The 25,319-nt window shown below is 42.4% G+C and overlaps 2 protein-coding genes across 2 annotated transcripts; both read right to left on the reverse strand.

The window, feature by feature from the left end:
* Positions 1 to 2,907: 2,907 nt before the first annotated feature.
* Positions 2,908 to 4,052, reverse strand: LOC118836186 (zinc finger protein 3-like). Its single transcript, XM_036743545.1, has 2 exons — positions 3,963 to 4,052; positions 2,908 to 3,741 (listed from the first exon to the last, which is right to left on the reverse strand). The coding sequence occupies exons 1-2, from the start codon at positions 4,050 to 4,052 to the stop codon at positions 3,127 to 3,129; spliced, it is 705 nt and encodes a 234-aa protein (XP_036599440.1). The 3' UTR covers positions 2,908 to 3,126.
* Positions 4,053 to 4,065: 13 nt separating this feature from the next.
* On the reverse strand, positions 4,066 to 12,792 carry LOC118836187 (zinc finger protein 664-like; the record flags this gene model as incomplete). Its single annotated transcript, XM_036743546.1, has 4 exons — positions 12,719 to 12,792; positions 12,529 to 12,616; positions 7,915 to 8,041; positions 4,066 to 5,051 (listed from the first exon to the last, which is right to left on the reverse strand). Coding segments are annotated over exons 1-4 (1,275 nt in total), but the record flags the coding sequence as incomplete, so codon positions are not given.
* Between the last annotated feature and the right edge of the window lie 12,527 nt (positions 12,793 to 25,319).

Genomic DNA, 25,319 nt, shown 5'->3' on the forward strand with positions numbered 1-25,319 from the left:
AGGGATATATTCAAAATAGATCAAAAACAAGCAAAAGTAGAGATTCTGCTCTACATGAATCTATAATAAACATAGACACTGAGGTAAATGATACACCCACTTGAACCAAGTTAACAGTTGGTACAATCCTCGGTAAAATGGAATGATGGATATGATGGATTAACTGAAGAACAGAAGAAACACGAATGGTTTACTGATGGGACCACAAAATATTTGGGCCATAAAAGATGTTGGAAATCAGTAGCCTGTAACTCATGTACTAAGTGGACTTTGGAAAGTACTAGGATAAGTGGAAGTAGTTAATATGCTCAACTTACAGCAGTACATCAAGCCATTAAAACAAAGAAAGGAGGACAGTGTCACATATTTACTGATTCATGAGTGGTGGCTAATGGGTTAGCTACATGGATGCCCATCTGGAAAAATTAAAATTGGGAAATTCACGGTAAATAAGTTTGGGGCAAAGAATTATGGGAAGATGTATGGGACATGTCTTCGGTTACTAATTAGTCAGTTTTTTACGTAGATGCTCATGTGGCACTCACCACACCAGAAGGTGAGTACAATGTACATGCTGATCAATTAGCAAAGACTGCTACTCTGACAACTGATGATCTGGTACTAGCAAAAATGGTCCACCAAATGGCTGGCCATTTAGGGGTCTAGGCCACACACCAGTGGGCACAAGATCGAGGTATTAGCATGTCTCATTCATTGTTAAACTACTCCTAGGGTACTAATTGGAGAAATAGCAAGGGTAAAAGTTCCAGCCCAGATATGGCAGATAGATTACATTGGACCACTACTCCAAGATAAAGGATGTAAATTTATATGTACCTGTGTTGATACGTATGCAGGTGTACTAGTGGCTTGTCCCTGTAAGAATGCAATTTAGAAGAACACCTATAAAACTCTAGATATCATAAGTCTATATTATAGAACCCCAGTGCAGATTCAAAGTGACAATGGGTCACATTTCAAAGGTAATGAAATGAAGAGGTAATGTGTATTGAACAATGGAGTGGATATATAATATTCCATATTATCCACGAGCATCTGGAATAACTGAAAGAATGGATTATTGAAAGAACAGTTAAGGAAGATAAATTCTAATAATTCCTATCAACATAGGAAGGATAACTTATTCACTGTTGTAAGTAATTTGAATAATAGACCATTAGGAGGAAGTACACCTCCAGCCAGAATGATTATCTCAAATCTGCAAATTAGAAAACAGCAAACATATAAGATCCCAAAAATTGAGTATTGGACTGGGAGGCAAGATGTCCCACTACTGTATTCAGGAATACCTGGTTCAAAAGGATATGATTTACATTTTTTTAGAGGACTTTTGGTTGGATAGAAAAGAAAGAAGAAATATCTGTACTAGGATATATATATATATATATATATATATATATATATGAGAATCCCTAAGAATAATTTTGGACAGATATTACCTAAATCAGCATCAGCAGCTCAAGGAATATATGTCTTGGCTGGAGTGATAGATTCTAATTATCAAGGAGAAATTATTGTAACATTCCAAAATTTAGGTGCAACATATAGTTTTGTAAAAATGATAGAATAGTTCAAGTTACTATTATTCCTTACGAAACAATACCCCTTGTAAAAATTGACCCTCCTTCTGAAATAACTAGCAGAGGAAAGGAAGGGTTTGGTTCCACTGATAGAATAAAATTGTGAGCTAAAGTATAGGTAAAAAAGAAGCCAATGTTCTAAAGGTGGCAGAAATTATAGCTCATGGAAAAGATAGTGGTGTAACTGTTGTTTATTCAGGAGATGATTACCAAATTATACCTTTGACTCATGTATTCTGCTGTGAATGAGGTTTTGAAAGTCTCCTTGTTTCTTTTTGGCTTTTTTGTCTGTTAAATTTGTTTGCTAGATTTGTTTCCTGCAGGCTTAGTAGCACCCACCTGCAGAGGCCTGATAGCTGAAGCTGGATGTCATCCCCTGATGTCACCCCTGGACCTGGCATTGACCAAGCTCTGGATGCCAGCTAAAGAACTGACCTCTCAAATGGGACTCTTGACCTCTTGGGGCAGAAACAGCTCTACATCCAATTTCAGCAGGTAGAAGCTATGGAGGATGAGGCCTTCGCCCCTTATCCCAAAATTTTGAGCCCCATTCATTGAGGGTGGAATGATGATGTCGTTTTATATACTTATTTTGTGTTATCCCTGTTATACTGCTGTAAAGCTCCGCTGACACCAAACTCCTATTGACCTATATCAGGGCTGTCCAAAATGTGGCCTGCAGTGCAATCTATGCGGAATGACTATAAGCACAGAAATTTACATAAATGCTTTAGTAAATGAAGCCCAGCTACGACAGAGCTCTCACTAAAATGGCAAATCAAAATATTTTGTCCATTGTTTCAATAAAAAACCTAAGGTTAGACAGCCCTGACCTATATAATGGATAAGAAAGCTCTTGGGGCTAAAGTAATGGTAATTTAAATCTGAAGATCTTTCCCACCCATTGATAGGGCCATGTGACCTGCTTAGGTCACAGGAAGCCTAAGTCACATGTGGTGGGAGGAGCTTGTTGCATGAGAGGAATTAGAAAGGGTGGAACAGGAAATGCTCAGAGTGGTTAGAGCTGAGAGAGAAAACAGACATGTACTAGCTGTACTGTGAGTGATTGTTGGTGGCAAGGCTGGGGGTGGGGAAGGGAGGAGAGGATGGTTATGGGATGGCTTGGCTCCCTGATGTGATGCTGTGTTTTAGGTTCTTTACTGTTATAAAGTGGAGTTACTATTTCTAGAATTTGTTTGCTGCTTGGATGGATTGGACTTATTGGTTTTGGGATCTGGTTCTCTGATGTCTGAATAAATGGTTTACTTCTTCTACCTTCTATATGGAGAGTCTCTTGTTTTTTCCGATACAGAACTACATAGGCATATTGACAATTATTGTCTATACTGTGATTATTGCTTTGCTAATAAACCTACCTACAGAACACACCAAGTTGGGAGTTTGAAAACCTATCAAACACTTAAAGGTTTATGAATGCTGCGTGAATTTGAACCAACATTGTCATAGATTATTGTCTTATGGAACACAATACTTATATCCTCTTCTCACATGCTGAATGAAGTTCCTAGGGTTTCTCGTCAGTGTAAATTCTTTGATGTAAAGCAAGACTGGAGGTGAGTCTGAAAGCCTTTCTACATTGAATATATCCATAAGGCTTCTCTCGACTGTGGATTTTCTGATGTGTAGCAAGATGAGAGCTCTGTGTGAAAGTCTTTCCACATTGATTACATCCATAAGGCTTCTCTCCACTGTGAATTTTCTGATGCGTAGCAAGATGGCCCCTCTGTGTAAAAGCCTTTCCACACTGATTACACTCAAAAGGTTTCTCTCCAGTGTGGATTCTCTGGTGTTTGGCAAGACTGGAGCTCTGTGTGAAAGCCTTTCCACATTGATTACATCCATAAGGCTTCTCTCCACTGTGAATTTTCTGATGTGCAGCAAGATGGCCTCTTTGTGTGTAAGCCGTTCCACACTGATTGCAAACATAAGGTCTCTCTCCAGTGTGGATTCTCTGATGTGCAGCAAGATGGGAGCTCTCTGTGAAAGCCTTTCCACATTGATTACATACAAAAAGCTTCTCTCCACTGTGGATTTTCTGATGTGCCACAAGATTGCCCCTATGTGTGAAAGCCTTCCCACATTGGTTACACTGAAAAGGTCTCTCTCCAGTATGGATCTTCTGATGTGCAGCAAGATGGCCCTTCTGTGTGAAAGCCTTTCTGCATTGATTACATTCAAAAGGTCTCTCTCCAGTGTGCATTCTGTGATGTAAACCAAGAGCGTATTTCTTTCTGAAAGTTTTTCCACATTGATTACATTCAAAAGGTTTCCCTCGAGAATGGATTCTCGGATAAGCAGTAAAACTGAAGGTCTCTGTGAAAGTCTTTCCACACTGATTACATTCAAGAGGTCTCTTTCTCTTGTGGATTTTCTCATGCGTAGCAAGATGGCCCCACTGCGTGAAAGTTTTTCCACACTGATTACATTCATAAGGTCTCTCTCCAGTGTGGATTCTCTGATGTGCATCAAGATTGGAGCTCTTTGTGAAAGTCTTTCCACATTGTTTGCATTCATAAGGTTTCTCTCCAGTGTGGATTCTCTGATGTGCAGCTAGACTAGAGCTCTGTGTGAAAGTCTTTCCACATTGATTACATTCATAAGGTTTCTCTCCAGTATGAATTCTCTGATGTGCAGTAAGACTGGAGCTCTGTGTGAAAGCTTTTCCACACTGGTTACATTCAAAAAATTTCTCTCCAGTATGGATTCTCTGATGGCCAATAATGAGTGATCTGTGACAAAAAACCTTCCCACATTCATGACATTCATAAAACTTCTCCACAGTATGAATCTTCTGAGGGCTATCAAGAGCTGAGTCCCAGCCAAAGGCCTTCCCACACTGAGGACAGTCATATCTTTTCATCCCAGGGTGAAATCTAGCCTGGCAAGGAACAGATGAGTGATGAGATAAAGTTGTTTCCCATTCATTACATTCATCAGGCTTTCTAATGGGAATTTGCTGATGACTAATGAGCTTAGAGTTCTGACTCAAGGCCTTCCCACCTTTTTTACTCACACAAAGCATTTCTCCAGTGTCACTTTTCTGATGTCTAAGGAGATCGGAACTCCAGCTCAAAGCCATTTCCCATTGATTACCTAGATGTGCTGGCACTTCAGGAGAGTTCTCATGGGACTGAAAATGCTCTGCCTGTTCATTCAAGCATTTGCTACACTCATTATCCTGAAGACAGTCATTCCCTGAGGTCATTTTCTTACAGTGATTTAGGAAAGAAGACTGTCTGTATCTCTTTCCAATTGCATCAAATTCACAGTCACTCTTCGGATTTTTACCTAACTTGATATTAGAGTCATGGATTTCTCTCATATCGAAGCCACAGGGATCATCATTCATGAATCTTTGCAGGTCACATTCTTCCACAAAAATTCTCAGCATTCTAGTTATTTCAATTACCTCGAACCTGCTCTCTACATCTGAAGAAAACAAACAAACACATATACACAAAGAGATATACACACATAAATATATGGAATATCAATGGTTATGAGACTTACGAAGCTCAAGACCTCATCACCCACCTAAATGCAACAAAACTTCATGGACTTGCTCTTGGAGCAAAGATTGGCATTAAATAGACTGTGTCATTGTAGGTAGATGTAGCAACAATTTGGCTAGCAGCTGCTGCTGAAGTGTAAGACCCAACAATTCTAGCAAAAAGAGCTGCCAGCACAGGTTCTTTGATCTGTTTTACTAAGGAAAGCAAGCTTAAGGAGTTAATCTCACTTTAATCACACATACATATACTAATCACTTAGTTGGGGGGGGGGGTGAACTTCAGAGCAAATACAAACAAATTACCAACACAGACAATATAAACAGACCAAATCACAATTCAGTTACCAAAGAACCAATGGGTCTGGCTTAGCAAAGCTGGGGGGCAGTTACAATGGCTTGCCTGGAGTCTCAACACTCCTTCCATGAATGAGCCTGAAACAAAACATCTGGATTTCTTCAAAGCCAGGGGAGGTGGGGGTGGGGGGGACTCTTAACAAGGCTGCCCAGAGTCTCTTCAAGTCACAGGACACTCCTGCAGTGAGTGAGAGCCCCAGACAAAATGCTAACCTGTGAGTTTATACACCCTTTTTAGGGCCTGAAGGGTTCACACCTAATCACCAAACTGTTGTGAGCCTGGAGCTTTACACCTAGTTAGCAAAAGGGTGTGGTCCTGGGGCTTTGCACCTAGGAAGGATTAATGAAAAGCACTTGATTAAATAAGTGCTCCAAAAGAGAAAACAGTAAAAAAAAAAAAAAAAAGCCCCACCTTAATTACTGTAACAGGGAGAAGAGAGAGACAAGTTATGAGAGTGACAAGAGAGATGAGTACTTCAGAGTGGTGGACCCATCAGAGACTAAACATTCACATTCAACAAAAGCAGGAGCCCCAAGGCAAGGTCCATAGCATCAGACTTAATATCAACAGATTAGAGTGATTCTCCATGGGAGAACAGTTTGTTGCTAACTTGAAGGGAAAGTTGAGATAACACACCATTTTCAACATTCCAGCAGGAAAGCTTTTAGCGATCTGTTGTACAGCATCACATCGACTCATTTGGGCCAGAATACTTGTAAACATCCAAACTGGTTTGATGACAATGATGGGGAAAATGAGAAGATACTAAATAAAAAATGAGAACTGTATAGACCTACCAGGTTATTTCATCCATCTCTAAGATGGTAGTGTTTAACTACACTAAGAGTTAACTGCAAGGAAAGCTTAGACAGATGCAGGTTTCTTGGTTCAGTAAGAGGGCAGTTGAAAGCCAGTTGTGTGTTGATAGTAACCATCCAAATTGCTTTTATGATACCCTCAAGTCTATTTATGGGCCAAAGACCTATGGTGAATTTCAATTACTCAGTGTTGATGGAGCCACATTGATTGGTGATAAGGACATGATCCTGGAGACATGGGCCGAACTCTTCCATAGCACTCTAAAAGCTATTGACCATTCACACTCAGGTTGTACTTAATACCTCTCAAGCCATTCCCCAACTAACTGGCAAACCCACAGTTTACAGTTCTTGCCACCAAAATGAGAGCTGAAATAAACATTTGTTAAAATGTAAGGTTTTTGTTTTTGTTTTTCATTTCCTTAATCATCCTGGGAAAGAGACCAAACAGTAGTATTGCTGGCTCAAAGTACAGAATCTGTTTTAAATAAGTCTTTGGGCATAATTCCAGACTGTTCTCCAAAATAGATGGATCAGTCCACAGTTCCACCAACAATGAATTAGGGTCCCACTTTTTCCACATCACCTCCAACATCCGTCACTTTCCCCTCCTATCATTGTAGCCAATTTGACAGGTGTAAAATGATTGGGTCATAAGCACAGCTCCCTTGCTCTATGGAAGATAGTGACCCAAGCCCTTCGGTCTTTTAATGTAGAAGCTGCTAGGACTTGGGTTATCTTGATTGTAGCTCCGGAGTATTTACATTGTATTTTTCTTGTTGCTTATAGTATTTTTTTAATTTGGGAGCTCTGAAACTCGGCTATAATGTTCCTGTAAGTCTGCATCTTGGTATCTCTTTCAGAGCCTGAATGGTGAATTTGTTCTATTTCTACTTTACCTTTTGTTCTAGAACTTCAGGGCAATTTTCCTTAATATATTGTCTCTAGACTCTTTGTTTTATAGTACCTTTCAGGCAGTCCAACCATTCTTACATTGTATCTCCTTGATCTATTCTCCATAGCCTTCGTTTTTCTAATGAGATATTTCACATTCTCTTCTACTTTTTCATTCTTTTGGTTTTTGGTGTGTTTTGGTGTCTTATAATGTCATTTGCTTCCTCTCACCCAAATCCAGTTTTGAAGAAGTTATTTTCTTTCTCAAGTTTTTAGGTCTCTTTTTCTAATTGGCTGCCTTCCTTTTTATAATTTTCTTGATTTCCTCGCTCTTATTTCTCCCTACTTTTTCCTGAGTCTCTCATTTGATGTGTGAAGTCCTTTTTAAGTTCTTCTAAGAACTCTTTTTGGACCTGTTACCATTTCACATTTCTTTTGAAGTAACTTTAACTCCAGCTTTAACTTCACTTTCTTCCTCTGAAAATAAACCCAAATCTTCTCTATCTCCAGCTCTCTGACTGATGGTAAATTATTTAACCTGAAAAAGCTACAAGCCATGACCAAAGTGGATGGAGAGTTGGGGCATGTAGATGACTGTACACTCAATGCAATTTCTGAACCTGAGATGCAACAGAGCATGGAACCATTCTCGGCCACTTGTGAAAATTTTGGCCTGACGATTAACACTGAGGAAAAAGAGGAAACGTTCCTTACCAAGGGACAGAAGGTTCTGGACATTCTCCAGCATGACCTCCTTGTACAGCTCTTTCTGAGAATGGTCCAAGAGGCACCACTCCTCCTCAGCAAAGTCCACAACCACATCCTTGAAGGTCACCAACTCCTAAACCATCAAAAATCACTTGATTTAGAGCCAAGAGACTCCAGAATTCTTCTAGTCCAACCCTCATCAACTAAAAGGAAGAAACTAAAGCAGAGAAAGAATTTGCTAAAACACACAACTTTTATGAGTATCAGAGCCAACACTTGAAACCAGTCATTAAGAGCCCAATGGAATATTGAGAAAAGCATTTTACATCTGAAGTGAGAGTCACATTGGAATAATAAAAGCTGAGACAATATTTAAATAGACAATGCTTCTCCCAATGGAATTAGAAAGCAGGTGTCTGTCAGTGAGGTATAAGAATCCATGGAGGAGAAAGACAGAAGATCATGAGAAATTCCTCCCCATCAGAAGTGTCCTAAGTGACATATTAAGAAAATTCCCTGAAGAGTTTGAGAAGCTGGTAAGTACTCTGTATTCTTGGGGGGGGGGGGGGGGAGAGGAGAGAACAAAGAGAAAGAGGAATGATCTAGTAAATTTCCTTAAAGCTGGAAATCAATTCTTAACTAAATGAAAGTATGAAAAGTATTCTAAACAGAGATTACTTACAAGCTGTCCTCAACTGAGTGAAATGAAACTGTTTACAGCCAAGTGAAGGAGAGTTCTTTATTCTTATACTCAGGGCTGAAATGACACTGGGTATGATATGTCATGGGCAAAAACAGCTGCTGTCAATGCTTCATAACTGCTTTCAATTTTTAATGGAATATATTCATTTTATTAATTATAAAGAAATAAGAATAACTATGAGAGGAAAGGAGGGTTCCTGCCTCCTTTAAAATGGTAACACATTGGGGCAGCTAGGTGGCGAAGTGAGTAGAGCACTGGCCCTGGAGTCAGGAGGACCTGAGTTCAAATCTGGCCTCAGACACTTGACACACTTACTAGCTGTGTGACCTTGGGCAAGTCACTTAACCCCAATTGCCCTGCCTTTCCCCTTCAACAAAAATTTTTTTTTAAAAAAAGGTAATATATTTTGGACTGGGAAACTGTGTGAATACATAAGAAACTCATACTTTATTTATGACAACTGAATTATTTCAACATGCTGCTAGAACATTAGGGATCAGGAATCAAGACAGAGTCCAGAAACACAGTGATAAGACATCATACAAGAGAATGGCCACATCTGCAAATGCTTTGACACTTGGGAGGGCTTATCTACTTTTCAAAGCTGTTACATGGAGAACATGTTTGGCCAATACATTTGGAATTTGGTGTTCTTCCATTTCATTTTCTTCCTTTTTGAGCAGAATATTTTTACAAGTTGTTTTATTTAAAGCAATTGTTTCATGGAGATAAAAATCCCTTTTCACTTTTTTGTCATTTTGATTCTACTTAAAATGTCTTATTTCTTCTATTTATAATCTATATTTCACTTCTTTTAGGATCTTTTATTTCTATCACTGAACTTCTGAGCAATTAAGGAATTTATTGGTCTTTTCCTGATTTTTTAAATCCCCAAGAATTTACAAAATTTTACTTTTCACTGGGTGTTCTGAGTCATGATCCTTTATTGCACTGTATTTATTCATAATATGAACAATCACTTTAGGAAGTGATAAAACCACTTTTGTTCAGTGATAAAACATCTATTCAATCCCTAACATGTTCTTAACAGAAGTACTTCCATATCTGTTTCCTTCCCCACCATGGAGTGAGCTCATGTACTCCAACCCTCCACAGAAGAAGAGGGTCAGCTCACATACCTTCATATTTTGCACTTGGATGCACTACTTTGGAACTTCTCACTGACTTTGCCACCATGGTGCAGTGTCTGGTACCTTTTGCTCAAAATCTCTACCTTTGTGTGTTTTCTTCCCCTTGAAAGTATAAACTCTATGAGGACAGAACACTCTTTCTTCTTTTAGGTTTAAATCCCCAGGTCTTAACACAGTGCATGACACATAGAGGATCCTTATCAAATGCTGACTAGTGACTAAGCAGACACTCTTGAGTATCTTGCTTTTTATTTTGCTTTAAAAGCCCATCATGACCTAAAAATCACTTACTGCTACAGTCTTCTTATACCTTATTTCCTGTTACTTTCTCTGATCCAATGACACAGGCCTCCTTTATATACCAGGAAGAAGATACTGTGTCTCTAAGCTCTGGGCATTTTCTCTGGTTCTTCAGAATGGCTGGAATTCTCTACCTCCTCATTTAGGACTCTTGGGGTCCTTCAAATCTCAACCAAAATCCCACCTATTTTTTCCAGCTCTACTTCATTCTAGGGCTTTCATTCTCTTAAATCCCACTGACCTGTATATAGCTTGTTTGTACATAATTCTGTGCTTGCTGTCTCCCCCATTAGACTGTGAACTCCTTGAGGGCAGACACTGCCATTACCCCCTTTTTGCACATCCCCTATTAAGCACAGTGCCTGGCCCATAGTAGGCACTTAATAAGTGTAGAGTGAATAACTGCCTGCATTCTCTTTCTCAGAACCTCTCCATGGGATCTTACAATGCCTTCTTTCCTCCATTCTCCAAGAAAAAGGGAACCTTGTCTTTGCAAAGGTCAACATTTGATCCGCCCCCACCATCCTACCCTCCCCACCAACTAAGACACTCAGTCATTCCCCACACCCAGTTCCCTCACTTTTGTAACCTTTCTCTATCAGCTGGCCCCTTTCAAACATACCCATCTCCCCCCTCTTTAAGGAAACTTTCCCTAAACCCTCACTACCCTTGAGCAATCATTCTATCTCACCTCCTTTTCTCAGCCAATCTCCTTGAAACATCTGGCTGAACTTCCTGCTTTGCACTCTCACTCACTCCTTAGTTATTATTCAGTTGTTTCAGTTGTGTCTGACTCTTCTAGATCCCGTTTGAGGTTTTTTCAGCAAAGCTAGAGGCATAGTTTCCCAATTCCTGCTTATGCTCATTTTTAGGGATGATGAATTGAGGCAAACAGAGTTAAGTGACTTAAGTGGCTCAGGATCACTCAGCTGGTAAGCATCTGAGGCCAGACTTAAACTCAGGCACATGAGTCTTCCTTTCCAAGCCTACTGCTCTACCACTGGACCACCTTGCTGTCACCCCCTCACTCCTTAACCCTTCACAACTTGGCTTTCATGCTTCCTTTCCTGAAAGTGCTCTCTGCAAAATTAGCATGGATTGCTTTAATTGCCAAATCTGGTAATCTTTCCTAAGTCCTCAGCCTAACTCACCTCTCTTCCTCACTCTTGACCGCCCACCTGCCACAAGGAGCCTTTCTTGGTCCACTTTCTCTCTTTGGTTTCCTGAAATTTACCTTACACGATGTGCCTATTATGTGCCAGGCACAAGAACTTTGACAACATTATGTCATCTGATCCTCATGCTAATGCTTATGTAGGTTCTACTGTCACCATTACACAGTAGAGGAAACTGAGACCAGCTCTCTAGGAAGTGTCTAAGGCCAGATTTGAACTCAGGTTTACTGAATCCAGGCCCAGAACTCTATCCACTGTACCACCTAGCTTCTGATTATGGAAGTAACTCTATATGTATGAATGTATGCATGTTTGTAGTTATTTATCTGTTTTCTTTTTCCATTCTTGGAATCCCAAGAGCCTATGAGTTGCTTGGACCAGAGTAGATGCTTAATAAAACCTCATTGACTTGTTGACTTGACTAAAGCCACTGGAAAGTGAGTTCCTTGAGGGGAGGGGCTGCTCACCTTGTTTTGTACCCCCTGCATTTAGCACAGTGCCTGGCACATAATCAATGCTTATTAAATTACCAGGTGTGAGTCCCCAGACCACGGGGATAGGAGCCATTCTCTTATTTTCTGCATCCCAAGGTGTGATAATATAAGTGTTCAAGGAAGGGGGTCCCATTCTGAATCAAGCCTGGGATCTGCTGAGGTTTCCTTGGCTCAAATATATAAACGCCATACAAGGTAGTGTAGGTGAAATCTTATAGTTTTCCTAAACCACTTCGTTAATTTCTTTAGACTATGTCTTTCCAAGGCTGATGAGATCTGATGACCTTGCCAAAAGAAAGCCCCAAGGTCTATACCTGGTAAGTCCCTAAAGAACTTGCCAGATAAGGAGAATTTATAGGCTCTTTTTCCTGGTCCCCAAAGCTACCAGATCCTTCCCTCTCAGGGTGCCCCCATCCATACTGTAGAGAGCTTGTTTGGACACAGCTCAGGAGATGTTCTCCCCCTTAGACTGTGAGCTCATGGAGGGCAGGGACTGTCATTTTTTCAACCTTCCTTCGTATCCTCAGTAGGTCAGCACAGTGCTTGGCACAGAGGAGCCACTTTCTAAATGCTTATTGACTTGACCTAAGCAATGGTCAGTGAGAGGGATTCAGAGAGACCTGGGAAGGCTTGTGTGGCCTGAGGCAAGAGGAAATGAGCAGAACCAGGAGGACAATTTCTGCTCTGCTGACAGCACTGCAAAGGACAATGTAAGTCTAACAGGATAAAGCTTCCTTGGCCGTCTTGAATTCCAGGTTTGCTGACAGTGATCAGGTCTGTGGATGTACTTCACTCACCTGGGATGAGGGTCTCTGGGTTCCAGGGGCCATTCCCTCTGGTTCTAGGCTCTCTCCTAGGAATAGGCTTTGGTCTCTGCAAGCTGACCTGGGGAGAGAGAAGAATCTCAGAGTCCAACCTGCCTGGAATGACAGAAGATGAGCTCTCAGAGCAGTTACAAAGGCCCCGCCCTCCGGGGAGAGACTCTACCACATTTCCTTCTGCTCCAGGAATGCAGCTGGGGTTCTGGGGAACTCCTTCCCAACTGGCCTCTTCCTCCTCATGGGCCGCAATGGACAAGCCTGAGGCCCACAGCCCAAGGTCTCCCCCAGCTGGCCCCGGCCAAATCCTGGGTGGTTCTCCCCAAGGGCATCCCAGAGACAAAGGCAGCTTTGGGCCTGAAGAACTTCCTGAATGAAAATGGCTCTAAAACTGGCCTGTACCTTCAGACAGTGGCATGTGCTTTCCCTCAGCACATACACACGTCTGCTGGCATACACATGTTGTATGTGTGGGACCCAGCATGGAGCGATGGGAAGCAAACCCAGTGCACACTGGCCTTAGAATGCTGAGTCCTGGGTTCATAACCTGTCCTGCCACTTATTACCTGTCACTGGAAGGAAGTCACTCTCCCTGCCTGGGCCTCAGCTGGGGTGGCAGGAAGGCCCTTCTAGGACCCCAAGCATGTGACCAGCTTTGCTAATTTAACATTCCTTCCCTAAGGTTTCATTCACATTCACTGTGGGCCAGCTCCTGGGGCCCCAGCAGGACTGGGTTCAAGATCACAGGGCCTTTATCTGAATCCCTGGAAGGGGAACATGGATGGAAGCAGTTAGACCCGAGGTCCAATCAGACCTCAGACACCAGCTGGCTGTGTGACTCTGGGCAAGTCACTTCATCTCTGGCTGCCTCAAGTTTCCCCTTCTGTAAAATGGGCACCTCCCTCACAGGGCTGCTGTAAGGAATCAGGCACATGAGATTTGTAAAGTCCGAGGTGCACCCAAAGGGCCACAGAAATGCCAGCTCTGTCCTCCTGAATAAGGGACAGAGCAATGCTGCCTGAGGCCCAAGGAGGCCAGGGACAGAAGGGCTGGGTGGTCTGAGGAGGGCCAGACCCCGGGCAGAGCTGGCCAGGAAGGACCGGATGCCAAGACAGCGACCAGCACCCTGGGGGGAGAGGGCTTCCCTCCTGACCCCTCCCCAGGAGCTCTCCAGCTATTCCCCCACCCCCTCCTTCCTCAGGGGGGTCCCTCCAGGACCCCCACTCCTTCAGATGCCGTCACTTCCTCCAGGGAAATGAGGGGGTTATTTACAGTGAGAGCTAACATCTATGCAGCACCTACTGTATACAAGCGCTGTGCTAAGAGCTTCGTGATCTTCTCACTGGATGCTCCCAACCACCTTGGGAGGGGGAGGGAGGGGCTGCTGTCACCTCCATTTCACAGATGAGGAAACTGAGGCAAACGGGGCCACAGAGCCAGGACACACTGTGACTCCGGGGCCCGGTGACTTCCCCTGACAGCGGGATGCCGGGCTGCGGCTGCTCCCCCTCCCGTTACTGAAAGACGGGCGGGGAAGGGTTTACGGAGCCCTGAGGGAGGGGATGCAGGGAATCCTCGCCCCTCCCCCAAGAGCACCCGGGGCAGCCTGGGGACTCCGTGAGAAGCCCACGAAAGTGGGGGTACCCCCAGCGCCCCTCGGGCCCAGCTGCCCCCCCTCCGTCACGCGGAGGCCCAAGCCCCAGCCCCTCCCCCTAGCGGCACACGCCCCCAGAATCACGCACAATTTGGACACACTCACCAGACCACCCCCCCACCCCTTGCACACACACGCACAGACCCACGCACACTCACAGCCTTACAGGAACTCTGTCACACTAACCAACCGGAACTGTGCCCCCGCGAGCAAGGGAGGAGGCAGAGGGGAAGGAGGGGCCCACAAGGGAGCTGGGAGCCGGGGCCGCGCCTGCGCATTAACTTCCTCCCCTCCAGAACCTAGGAGAAGCTGCGCTTGCGCACTAGGAGATTCCCAGCATGCCCTGGGCTCTCAGGAGGAGGGGCTGGACGCGTGTGACGGCACAGCGCAAGTATTTTGGGACATGGCCGCTTCTCCTAACTCTCTCATTCCAGAAGAGCGTTGGTTGTGGGGCTTGTGACGTCATCGCTGCCAGGTCCGGGTCTGGGCGATATCCACCCCGCCTTCTCTGCCTCTGGGCTGTCTTCCTTTAGAGTGTAAGCGTTTGGAGGGCCGTGCCAGCCCTTCTGCACACAGTAGGTGCCCAATGTGTGCTTACTGCCCCAATGATCCTCGGAGGACCCTGAGAGGTGCTGCTGTTATCATCCCATTCTTACAGAGAAGGAAACTGAGGCAGAGACTAACAGCTGACTGGTGGAAGGCGTAGGATCAGTTCTTTCTGGGGCCTTGGGAAAAGACTCCAATGACCCTTTTCTTTTTGGGGAGCAGGGGGACCCCCCCAAGGAGGGAAAACTTCTTAGAGGAGTCTTGGCTCGGAACAGAATTGGCTCCTGGAACAGGGAAGATCTCAGTTCAAATGTGGCCTCAGACACTCTACATGGGTGACCCTGGGCAAGTCACTTCACCTGTTGGCCTCAGTTTCCCCAACTGTAAAAAAAAGATAATAAGTGCACACACACACACACCCCCCCCAGGTTGCGAAGACTGTCCATAGTAGACTCTGGGGAAAACCAACCTGACTCCATTTTGTCTCATGGAACTCTTGAACTCATAACCAGGTGCCTCTTGGAGGGGCCCTGAATGTATCCTTCAGAACCACCCCCAGCCCCATATTACAAAAAAGGGCTTGGACAGGTTCCAGGACCTCACCCCCTTCCCTGCATCCTGCCAAATGAGGCAAGGAGCAGCAGCTTGACCAAGGCTAATGACCAAGGGACTGACAAGGCGTGGAAACTGCTTCTTTCTCTTCTCTTCATTAAAAGAAAAAATGTACCTTTTCTCTCCCTGTTCTTGCCTAAGGGCCCTACCTGGTGTTACCCAAAAATCTTCTGTCCTCTCTCTGGGTCCAGGAGCATAGGAGGAAAGAATTAGACACACACACACACAACTACATACATAGGTGACCTCTGAAGGCCCCACGTGTCCATCACCACCTGAGGATGTGGGTCATATCCTCAGGATAAAAGTACTGCCATGCACCTGTCTGGTTGCATCTTGTGCTGCCTTACTCTGGCTGTGCAGAGCAAAGACCCTATTCTGGCAAGAGGAACAAAGTTTGCCTTGGTTTCCTCATTTGTAAAATGCAGATAACTGCACCCACCTCTCAGGCTTATGAGGATCCAAGGACATAATAATGGTAAAACTCTTAGCACTGTCCACACCACACAGTAGGTGCTGTTTAAATGTTAGTTATTATGGTTGGAGGAATTGGTTCTATCCTTTTATTGCTCTGACTACTATACCCCTATGCCCATTATTAAAGTGATGACTTTTATATATTTAAAGTATATAAAATAATGTTTTTTTTTAATTTGTGTATTTAAGCATTTCATTGTGTGAGCTGTAAGGATCAGAATGTTATTAGTGTCTTGAAATTCCCTGGGACATTAAATGTTACCCAGTGATGGTTCTCTAATCCTACACTGCTGGGAGGCTTCATGGCTTCTCCACTTAGTACACAGACAAGTGATGGTCTCCTTTCTATTATGTTGTTTGAGAGCCTTCCCTCCACTTTGTCTAATACGGGCCTACTTAGCTAAGTTTAGATAAATTGCATACTTTGAATTTAATTACAAGTAGTAAACCAACCTCAATCTAATCTTTACTTCTTTCTAGCATTTAATGTAGAGTTTTTTCCTGAATAATCTGTATTATTTCATGACCCACATTATTCCTTATTTGTTTTATCAAATCTTAATTTAAAGATACATAACTCTGTGTACTTCTGTAATATTAAGGTGATTGAAGATCTTCCCTGCCAATTAATAGGCTTCACATAGAGCTCATTAAAGGAAGATTAGGGGAGGCTTGTTTGTAGGAAGGCCCACACCTTTCACTAATTTCTAATTAGGCACTGAGTCAGGAGGGTTGTGATGCCCTAGGGCTTTGAAAGGAGTATATATACTCTGAGGTTAGCATTTTGCTTTGGGGCTCACTCATTGGAAGAGTGTTTCTGTTATTTGGCCAGAGGAGACTCTGGGTAGCCCTTAAAGAGCCCTCCAGCTTTGAAAACCCAGATGTTGGTGCTTCTCTCTCTGGTAACTATGTATGTTGGTCAGACAGTTGGATCTGTCTGTTGATCTATGTTATTTTCTCCTGTAATTTCTGTTTCTTTTTTCTCTGAAGTTCAGGGTGCTGACTTTTCCCCTGAACTATGTGAATGATATATATGTTTAATTAGAGTAAGATTGTTGACTCCTTTAAATTTGCTTTCCTTTAGAAAAGCAGATCAAAGAACTTGTGCTAGCAGCCCTTCTGTGTGCTGGTATTATTGGTCTTACACCCCCATAGCAGCTGCAAGCAGCACTGCTGTTACAAGTTCTGACCCAAATGTGTCGTTAAGAGTTTTTGATCATGGTATAAAATAACAATCTGAAATGAGGGATACATTTTAAAGAATGTGTGTATATGCATATAAAAATTTGTAAATGTACATATATATATGTATACATATATACATGTGTCTTTTTACTTCCTATTGTTTTATCTCCCTTTACAAAATATGTAGCATAATGAAGGCCACCCATAAAATGCCTTCATCCTTTGCTATACAGAAGGTTCTCAGATGCCTGTTATATTGAAACAAAGCTTCTAATCTTTTTATTTTTAAAAATATGAAGTGGCTTGGGTTTCTTCAAAGAATCGAGTGGGGGAGCATTCTAATAATGTTAAAAAATGAGGTCACATGAATAAAATTTCTTATGAAATAAAAAAATAAAGAAATCAGAGGAAGAATCTCAATTGTCCCTAACTCCTTGATTACAATGTAAATCCTCTTCCTTATTCAGTTTATTTGGGAACTGAGTGGTATAAGAGAAGACCTCTCATAAGAAAAAGGGACAAATTAAATAAGTAGGAAATAAGTAAGATAGTAAGGCCTCTCATGTAATTTAAACTTCAGTTTTCTACTTAAGTTTTTCTGTAAGACAAGTTAGTGACCATAGGATCCCCCAAGAATAAGAATAGGACACAGGATGCTCACATCCCGTGTATTTACCTAAGGGCAAGGAGCTCCTGAAAGAGAAACGGATGAAAAGCTGGAAAGCCAGGTACAATGTAGCCATGCAAGACCTGGTCGGAAAGACCAGTTAGGTGTAAGAATGATGGGAGAAAATGTAAGGGTGCTGGGGGATATCCATCACAGATGTAGGGGTGATGGAAGGCATCTGTTGCAGAAGCAAGGGTGGTGGGAGAGGCTAGTTTGCCACAGATGTGAAGATAAGGTGTCAAACAACTGGCTTCTGCTTGTTACAGATAACCAAACCATTTGTCCTTTGTCATTGTCACTGAGGTAGATTTATCACTTAAGACGTAAGAATGGGTGGGAGAATAGGCTTGCCATCTGTTACAGATGTAAAAATGGTGGGAAGGTTAGGTTCTTCACCCGCTTGTCAAAAATAACCACACCATTTGTTCTTTGCCATTGTCACCAGGGTAGATTCATTGCATCCAGATTGTACCTTCAAAGCTTGCGTCTTCAAGCTGAGAGGAAGGAGGTTGGGAGGGGCATCGCGGTTAAGGACCTATAAAAACACCTTAATTTTCTGTGTCCAGTGTGCTCCAACACTGAGAGGACCCTTGGTGCTCTTGGTGCCTGAGTTGCCCTTTCCTGCGTGATTGTATTAAAATCCTTTCTACTTTCTACCTGAGATGCCTCTGATTTTAATTTGTCAACTGTCCCCCATCTACAAAAGGAGGTTCTCATGCATATGTTAGGATCATACAAGATTCTCTGATAAATGTAATCACAAAGATGACTTTCTAACAGTCCTCCAACAATTCATGTTATAAGGCAAAAACAAGTAGATGGATACTTGCCAAAATCTGCATGTTTGCCAGTCATGGTGGATGACTTGCACTAGGTATAAATGGAGGAGGGATTTCCTAGAGATGTAAGGAGATTTCCATATAGAAGGATTTCTACCAGGATGTGAGTTCCTTGCTTTATCTGTTTCCCCAGCACTTGGACACAGCGCCAGACATATTGGAAATGTGTGTGTTTGTCCTTTGTTCTCAAAGAGGACCATGACATCAGGGAAATGATGCCATGACTTGCAGTTGACTTTGGTTTGAGTGAGGGAGGGCTTTGCAAGGTCACCAGCCTCACTTTCTCCTCCAGAGCTACCTGGGTCCAGTGGCCTGATATTCACCAGGAGAACTGGAGATGGCCCAGAATGCATTGGGAGACCCTGGCCCTTTCAGACCAAGGTCTTTTCAGGTTCTCACTTTGAGCGAGGAAATGCCCACTCAGTGAATAGGCCTACTTTAAGAAGTTAATCAAGGGATGACCCCTTTAATCAAAACCCAAAAACAAAAAAAAAAAAATTAAATTGGGAGGGGAAGACCCTCAGGCTTCCTGGCCAAAAGAGAAACAGTTACTAGTTAGTTTTATGTTCACTCTGTGCTTGGAGGGCAGGGACCTATCGTTCAATCTATGAACTCCAGAGTGAATTGGGCTTAAGGCTTGGTTTTTGAGAAAGAAATCTAGCCAGTAAACCTGAAGCTAAGGAGGCTGCCTTCAGCTATCAAAATGTACCTTCCTTTGGGCAGAACAGGGAGAGGGAAATACTCAATAAATATCTGTTGGTTTGACTTGACTTGAGGGTACTGTCCTCTGGGCACTCCCATCTGTGGATGCCATTGTGTAATCGATTGCATCCCTCTCTGCTCCACCTCCCACCCCCTGAAAATCTGAAAATTACAGGACCTTCTCAGTAAGACCTATAATTAGTAAAGAAGAGCATGGATTAACAATTGATACTAGAAAGAGGAAATGGATGAAAATTTTCTGTTGTCCAAACTATGATATGAAGCTGAATGATTAGTCTTAAATTACTCCATTTGAACAAACTCCCAGAGCAGAAATTGTAGCTGATAATGATGCAGGCTCAGAACTGAATAGACAGAGGCCAGGGCAGATGGACACATGTGGGAGAATTTGCACTGATATTAGTGACACCATGCAGTTTCCTGGCTTGTCAACATAAATGCTTTTTGCAAGGATGACATAGTGTTACACATATTGGAATACCATCATCTCCAAAGAAACAGAGTTGTAGATGACCCAAAGGAAATGGAAGGTGGGTCCAATTAAGTTGTAATGAAGAGCTATGCTCAAGCAATGGTATAAGGGATATCACTCGGGAAACACATGGCTACACATTACGGGGGATGGGGCAGGGGGGCAGGGAGCTTATGAGGTGAAAGTGAAAGATAACAGACACTCCATAGGAACTTGTAAAATGTAAGAAACCAGAGGAAGGCCTCCAACATACAAGGTGGATTCTGTAGGCGGAATAGGCTGGGGGCATCCATGGGATGACATAAATGAAAATTACCAACTATGAGAGGATGTGAATGGGCAGCAATTCAGAGTGATGGAAGGAATGCTTCCGTCAGCAAGAACAAAGATACACCAAAAGCAGTAAAGGAAAAGTGAGAATGAGAATTTACCCATGGCCAGAGGGACTTTCTGCTCTCAGACTCTGACATCTGTAGAGGACTAAATCATAACTGAATGTCTTCTCACTTTCACTGTATTTATATGACTTCTTACTAGACAAACTCTCTGCTGGCTGGTAAGGCTTTTCCATATTCACAATGAGTTTTTTAATGAGTTTTTTTTAATTAAAAAAACAACAATAAAAAATCACATTCCTTGATAGTATCAGCTTCAGGTAAAAACCTGGTTGCATTTATTATATCTCCCAGCTTCTTTCCTATGTATTTTCTGATGATCAGTAAGAGAGGAGGTTGGGTTGAAGGCTACGTCACATTGTTTACACTTACAGGGTTTTGCCAGTATGGATTCTTTGATGTCATGTAATATTCATATTCTGGCTGAAAGATTTTCCATACTCATTACACTGATATGGTTTCCCTGCAGCATGAGTTCTCTGATGTCAAGTAAGATTCGTACTGTAAGTGAAGGCTTTTCCACATTCATAACATTTATAGGGCCTCTCTCCAGCGTGAATTCTGATGTTTTGTAAGACTTCCCTGCTGACTGAAGGTTTGTCCATATTCATGGCATATGCAGAGTTTCCCTCCAGTATGAACTTTCTGATGGTGAGTAAGGTTTGTGCTCTGGCTGAAGGTTGTTTCACACACATTACATTTATAGGGTTTCTCTCCAGTGTGAATTCTCTGATGTTGAGTAAGAGTTGTACACTGGTTGAAGTTTTTGCCAGATTCATTACATTCATAAGGTTTCTCCCCAGTATGAATCCTATAATGTTCTACAAGTGTGGAGCTGTTACTGAAGGCTTTACCACATTCATTGCATTTATAAATTTTCTCCTGGGGTGTAGGGTGTGTTCAAGGAGACTAGTACCCCTGGTGTGAGGGCTGCTGAGCCCTTTTCAGGGCTGCTTTCCATGTTTGGTGTCCACCTGTTCCACCCAACTGTAATATTTATTAAGTTGGGACTATTTTTTACTGTTTTAGAATGCTAAGTTAATTCAGTGTCTTTGATTGAATCTTACTAGGTGCTAAACCCCAGGCCCATGCCCTTTTACTACTAGGTGCAAAGCCCCAGGCTGGTCAGCAAACTAGTTTGGTAGTTTGGGAGAGGTATGAAGCCCCCAGGGCCCTAAGGGGAATTGCTAAGACCAGAGCCCATAGTATGAGCCTAAGTTCTGGTCACTCAGATGACATTTGATGACATCCAAAGACTGTATAAAAAGAGAGAACAGAGCTATTTGCTTGAGGCTCTCACTCCAGGAGGAGTGTTGGTAAGGGACTCTGGGCAGTCACTCTAAGAGCCTCCTGGTTCGTCAACCCAGATGTTGATGGTTTCTTGCTAACTATGAATTGTGATCTGGTCTGTTTATATTGTGTACGTTTGTAACTTGTTTGTATTTGCTCTGAAGTTCAGGTTGCTGGCTTTTCCTCCTGAACTAATTGAGTTTATATGTATATGCTGGATTAAAGTAAGATTGTTAATCCCTTAACATTGCTTTCCTTAGTAAAGCAGCTCAAAAGAACATGCACTGGCAGCATTCTTGTTGTTGTGCTTCTGTTGGTCTTTCACCCCCACAGCAGCTACTAGCCGAATTGTTGCAACACCAACTCTCACCTGTGGCTCCAAGAAGTAGCCACACCCCAATAAACCATTTTGGCAGACAGGCTAAACCAGGCTGAGGGTAACCAAGGGGTCTCAAATACATTGCTGAGTTAGGGGGGTGTCTACCCCAATCATGTAAAGACCTCCCCTGGTGGAATGGGAGGATGAGAACAATTTGTTCCAATGGCCATGAAGGTAGCTGAAGCAGGCACTGTGGAGCACTTGCAGCTTGTTTAGACATCAAAGATTCCAAGGTCATCCAGTCTATCTCTAGCCATCAATAGTCTAGTGATAACCACTACACCTCTGAACTCAACAGGTCACCAAAAAATGATAAAGACCCATATACAAAACACAAAAAGACAGTGCCTGCGCCACCTAGCTGCCCCGTAACTGTCTGTTCTTGTTGCAAAGATCTAGAATCAAAGACAGTGCCCATATACTGGGAAATGATTGAAGAAATGATGGCTTGAAAATATAATGGAAGATTATCAAGCCCTAAGAAGTATCAACAGACAGTGTCAGAGAAGCCTGGGAAAGCTTGATGGAAGTGATATAGAGAGAAGTGAGCAGAACCAGAATAGTTTATAGTCTATAACAACACAGACCAATGCAATGAACAAACACGACTCCGGAGTGCTGGTTCCTCAAATATTTTATTCTCAGAACTCGTTACAGGAACAACAAAAAGTTTGTTGCAAAACTCTTCACTTTTTAAATCTACTACTCCTAATATTCTTTTAAATGTATGCATTAAACACATATAATAATGACCCAGAGAAGCTGCACCCTCCAAAATCCCAAATGGATCATTTCATTCCTCTGTACAATTATAAAATATGAAATTTTATTCTACTTAAATTATGAAAATTTTCTGTGGGGCTTTTTCTAAACATTTTTTCTAATCTAGCAAGACCTCTTGCTTAATATCATCTACAAGACTTCAAGTTAAATATTGTTTTGTAGATTTTGCTGAATAACAATAGCATTCCAAAAATTATTTGTTTTCAGTTTTCAACATTCACCCTCCAGCTCTCATCTCTCAGCATTTTCTCTGGCTGTCTTCCATGCCTGGAATACTCACTACCCTCTGCTCTGACCACTGACCTTGCTGGCTTCTTGTTGAAGCTAAAATACTGCCTTTGACAGCAAGTCTTCGCCAATCCCTCTTAATCCCAGGGTCCTAACTCTGCTAATTATGTCCTACTTATCCTGTATATAGCTTACTTTGTCCAGATTTGTAGATTGTCTTCCCTTACACTGTAAGGTCCCTGAGGACAGGGACTATTGTTTGCCATTTTTTGTATCTCCAGTGCTCAGCAGAGTGCCTGGCACACTGTGGTTGCTCTGGTGCTCAGTCCTGTCTGATGTTTCCAAGGAACATTTACCAGAGGCTTCATTTGGCATCTTGTTTGATGACTGTGCTGATGTCCCCTGGGACATGGAAACATCTGATTAACTAGGGCCACCCCTCCACTGACTAGGGGGTTCACTAATTACATTCATTTGATAATTATTTGTCTTTGATCATTTCCCTATTTCCTTTTTGGAAAAGGCCCACAAGCTTAAAACAGTATCAATAGATCTCAAACAAAAGAGCATGTTTTAAAACATACAGTGCTATTGGTTGAAGAAATGGGTTTCCTTTGTGGTATTAAGAAATGTAAGCACTCTCTGTCAAGTCAGCGTTACATGGCGGGCAACTGTGGCAAAGCGAGACCCTCGGAGACACCCCTGCTGCCAACCCCACTTGAGACCCAAGGTGACCTGAGGGGCTATCCGCTGGTCCAGCACTGCCTTGATGAGTCAGAAAATTCCCTGTTGCCACATAGTAAGATGGATGGTAGCTCTGATTGTGGTGATCTGGAGCCATCTGATCACTAACAAAAGACATCTCCTATAAACCAACAGCTGCCAGAGCTTCCTAGCCAAATGATGATCATTTCAGAACATATGAATGCAAATAAGGGCAAAAGCCTGAACTAATCAGCCAAACTGCTTCACTTTGCTCTAAAAATGCCCTTTCCTGGGTCAGCAACCTCAAAGACCAGATAAGGTTGACAAGGGTATTCTTCCTGTTTGTAACCACTAAATGATAGGCCAGAATAGTGGGCCTTCTCTTATGTTGAGATCCTAGGGGCGTATACTTATACAGGGGAAACCCAGACATCCTGGGATCATAATTTCCAATTGACACTACTTTGTTAATTGTCTTGTCAATTTGCAGCCCATACAAGAGACCACAAATCTGAGGGACACAAATATCCTGAATTGTGATTGTTGTGAAATGTATTTAAAGCTGTTCATTCTTTTGTCAGACAAGTCAGAACTTAGAATTTAGAATCACCTAGCCTGTTTGCCTCCTTTAACCAAACTTTCAGGTTGACACAAACAAACAATAAACAAAGGAGGAAAAGAAACAAACTAACATAGTACCTACCGGTACTATGAAATGCAGCTGCTCAGGAGGAGTCAAACGCTGAATGTGTCTGTACTGAGTGGAGAATGCTCCCAGCTCCGTGTGATAGACCCTTCCCCGCGACCATCCAGGCTTTCTTGGGCTGGAGCCCCGCTTCCCTCTGTTATCTCATGGGTTATGCAGCTCTAGAATTTGTTCAGAGCCATTTTTTATAGGTTTTTGGAGGGACCTGGGTGGGGGAAGCTCATGCAGGTCCCTGCTTTCCAGGGGCCATCTTGGTTCCACCCCTCAATAGTTTTCATTTTAAACTGGTATGTCGTTTGCACACAAAATTAAAGAATAGAGCAAAATAATGCAATCCAGGAGACAAAACAAACGCACTAAGCCGAGCAAAAACGCTCTCTCAGTGACACGGTTATCTGTTTTACAGGGGGGAAAAATCTTGTGAAACTGTACGTAATTGCATGAAAATATCTATTTTTTTCCCCAAAACATTTCTCATTTGTATTTTCAAGTTCTTCATACTGCACATATTTCTTAAAACAAATGATAACAGCAGCAACTAAAAACGAATGTCAAATTTGGTACGTGTTATCTACCTCAAGGTAACAGAAGCATGTGGCAAAACATGTACCACCCGCAGCGGTTCTCAATACGCATTTCTATTTAGCTAGCATTATTACAGTAACTTCTAAATAATAATCATTCACTGTTTATAAGGGTTCTGGTATGCATTCTTTCTAGTGATGTGTTAATATACCTCATCTTATTTATTTTAGCAAATCAATATATTTTCTATATTTATTTATAGAAAGTAATCTTAGTTTTTTTTTTATTTAATTGCAAATAAAGTTTTTCCATTTGGCTCTGTGGTTTGCTGTGTACCTAGCTAAATATTATCAACAAATGATAAAATTTTTTTCATATGACTCTTTTAATCCATGCTTTGAAGAATGTTTTCATGTGTCATTTATGGCTGTCAGGACTTTGGCAAACTTTCTGTCCTTTCAGCACTTGTCTATTGGCATTGGTTCCTTGGTACACATGGATGTCAGTTCTTTCCCTATTGTGTTAATACGATTTAATGAGGTTCGGATTCGCTCCTATAAATGACGCTCCCCAACACACCAGGA

This window comes from Trichosurus vulpecula, chromosome 2 (genome assembly GCF_011100635.1).
Source record: "Trichosurus vulpecula isolate mTriVul1 chromosome 2, mTriVul1.pri, whole genome shotgun sequence".
In the NCBI taxonomy this organism is placed as follows: domain Eukaryota; kingdom Metazoa; phylum Chordata; class Mammalia; order Diprotodontia; family Phalangeridae; genus Trichosurus; species Trichosurus vulpecula.

What these genes read in the sequence shown, in the direction of transcription:
- LOC118836186 (XM_036743545.1), bottom strand. Translation starts at nt 4,052, where the DNA reads ATGAATGTAATCAGTGTGGAAAAACTTTCACGCAGTGGGGCCATCTTG. An exon ending in GAGAAAGAGACCTCTTGAAT is followed by an intron (nt 3,742 to 3,962) that starts GTAATCAGTGTG and finishes GCTGCACATCAG; the next exon opens with AAGATCCATACTGGAGAGAG.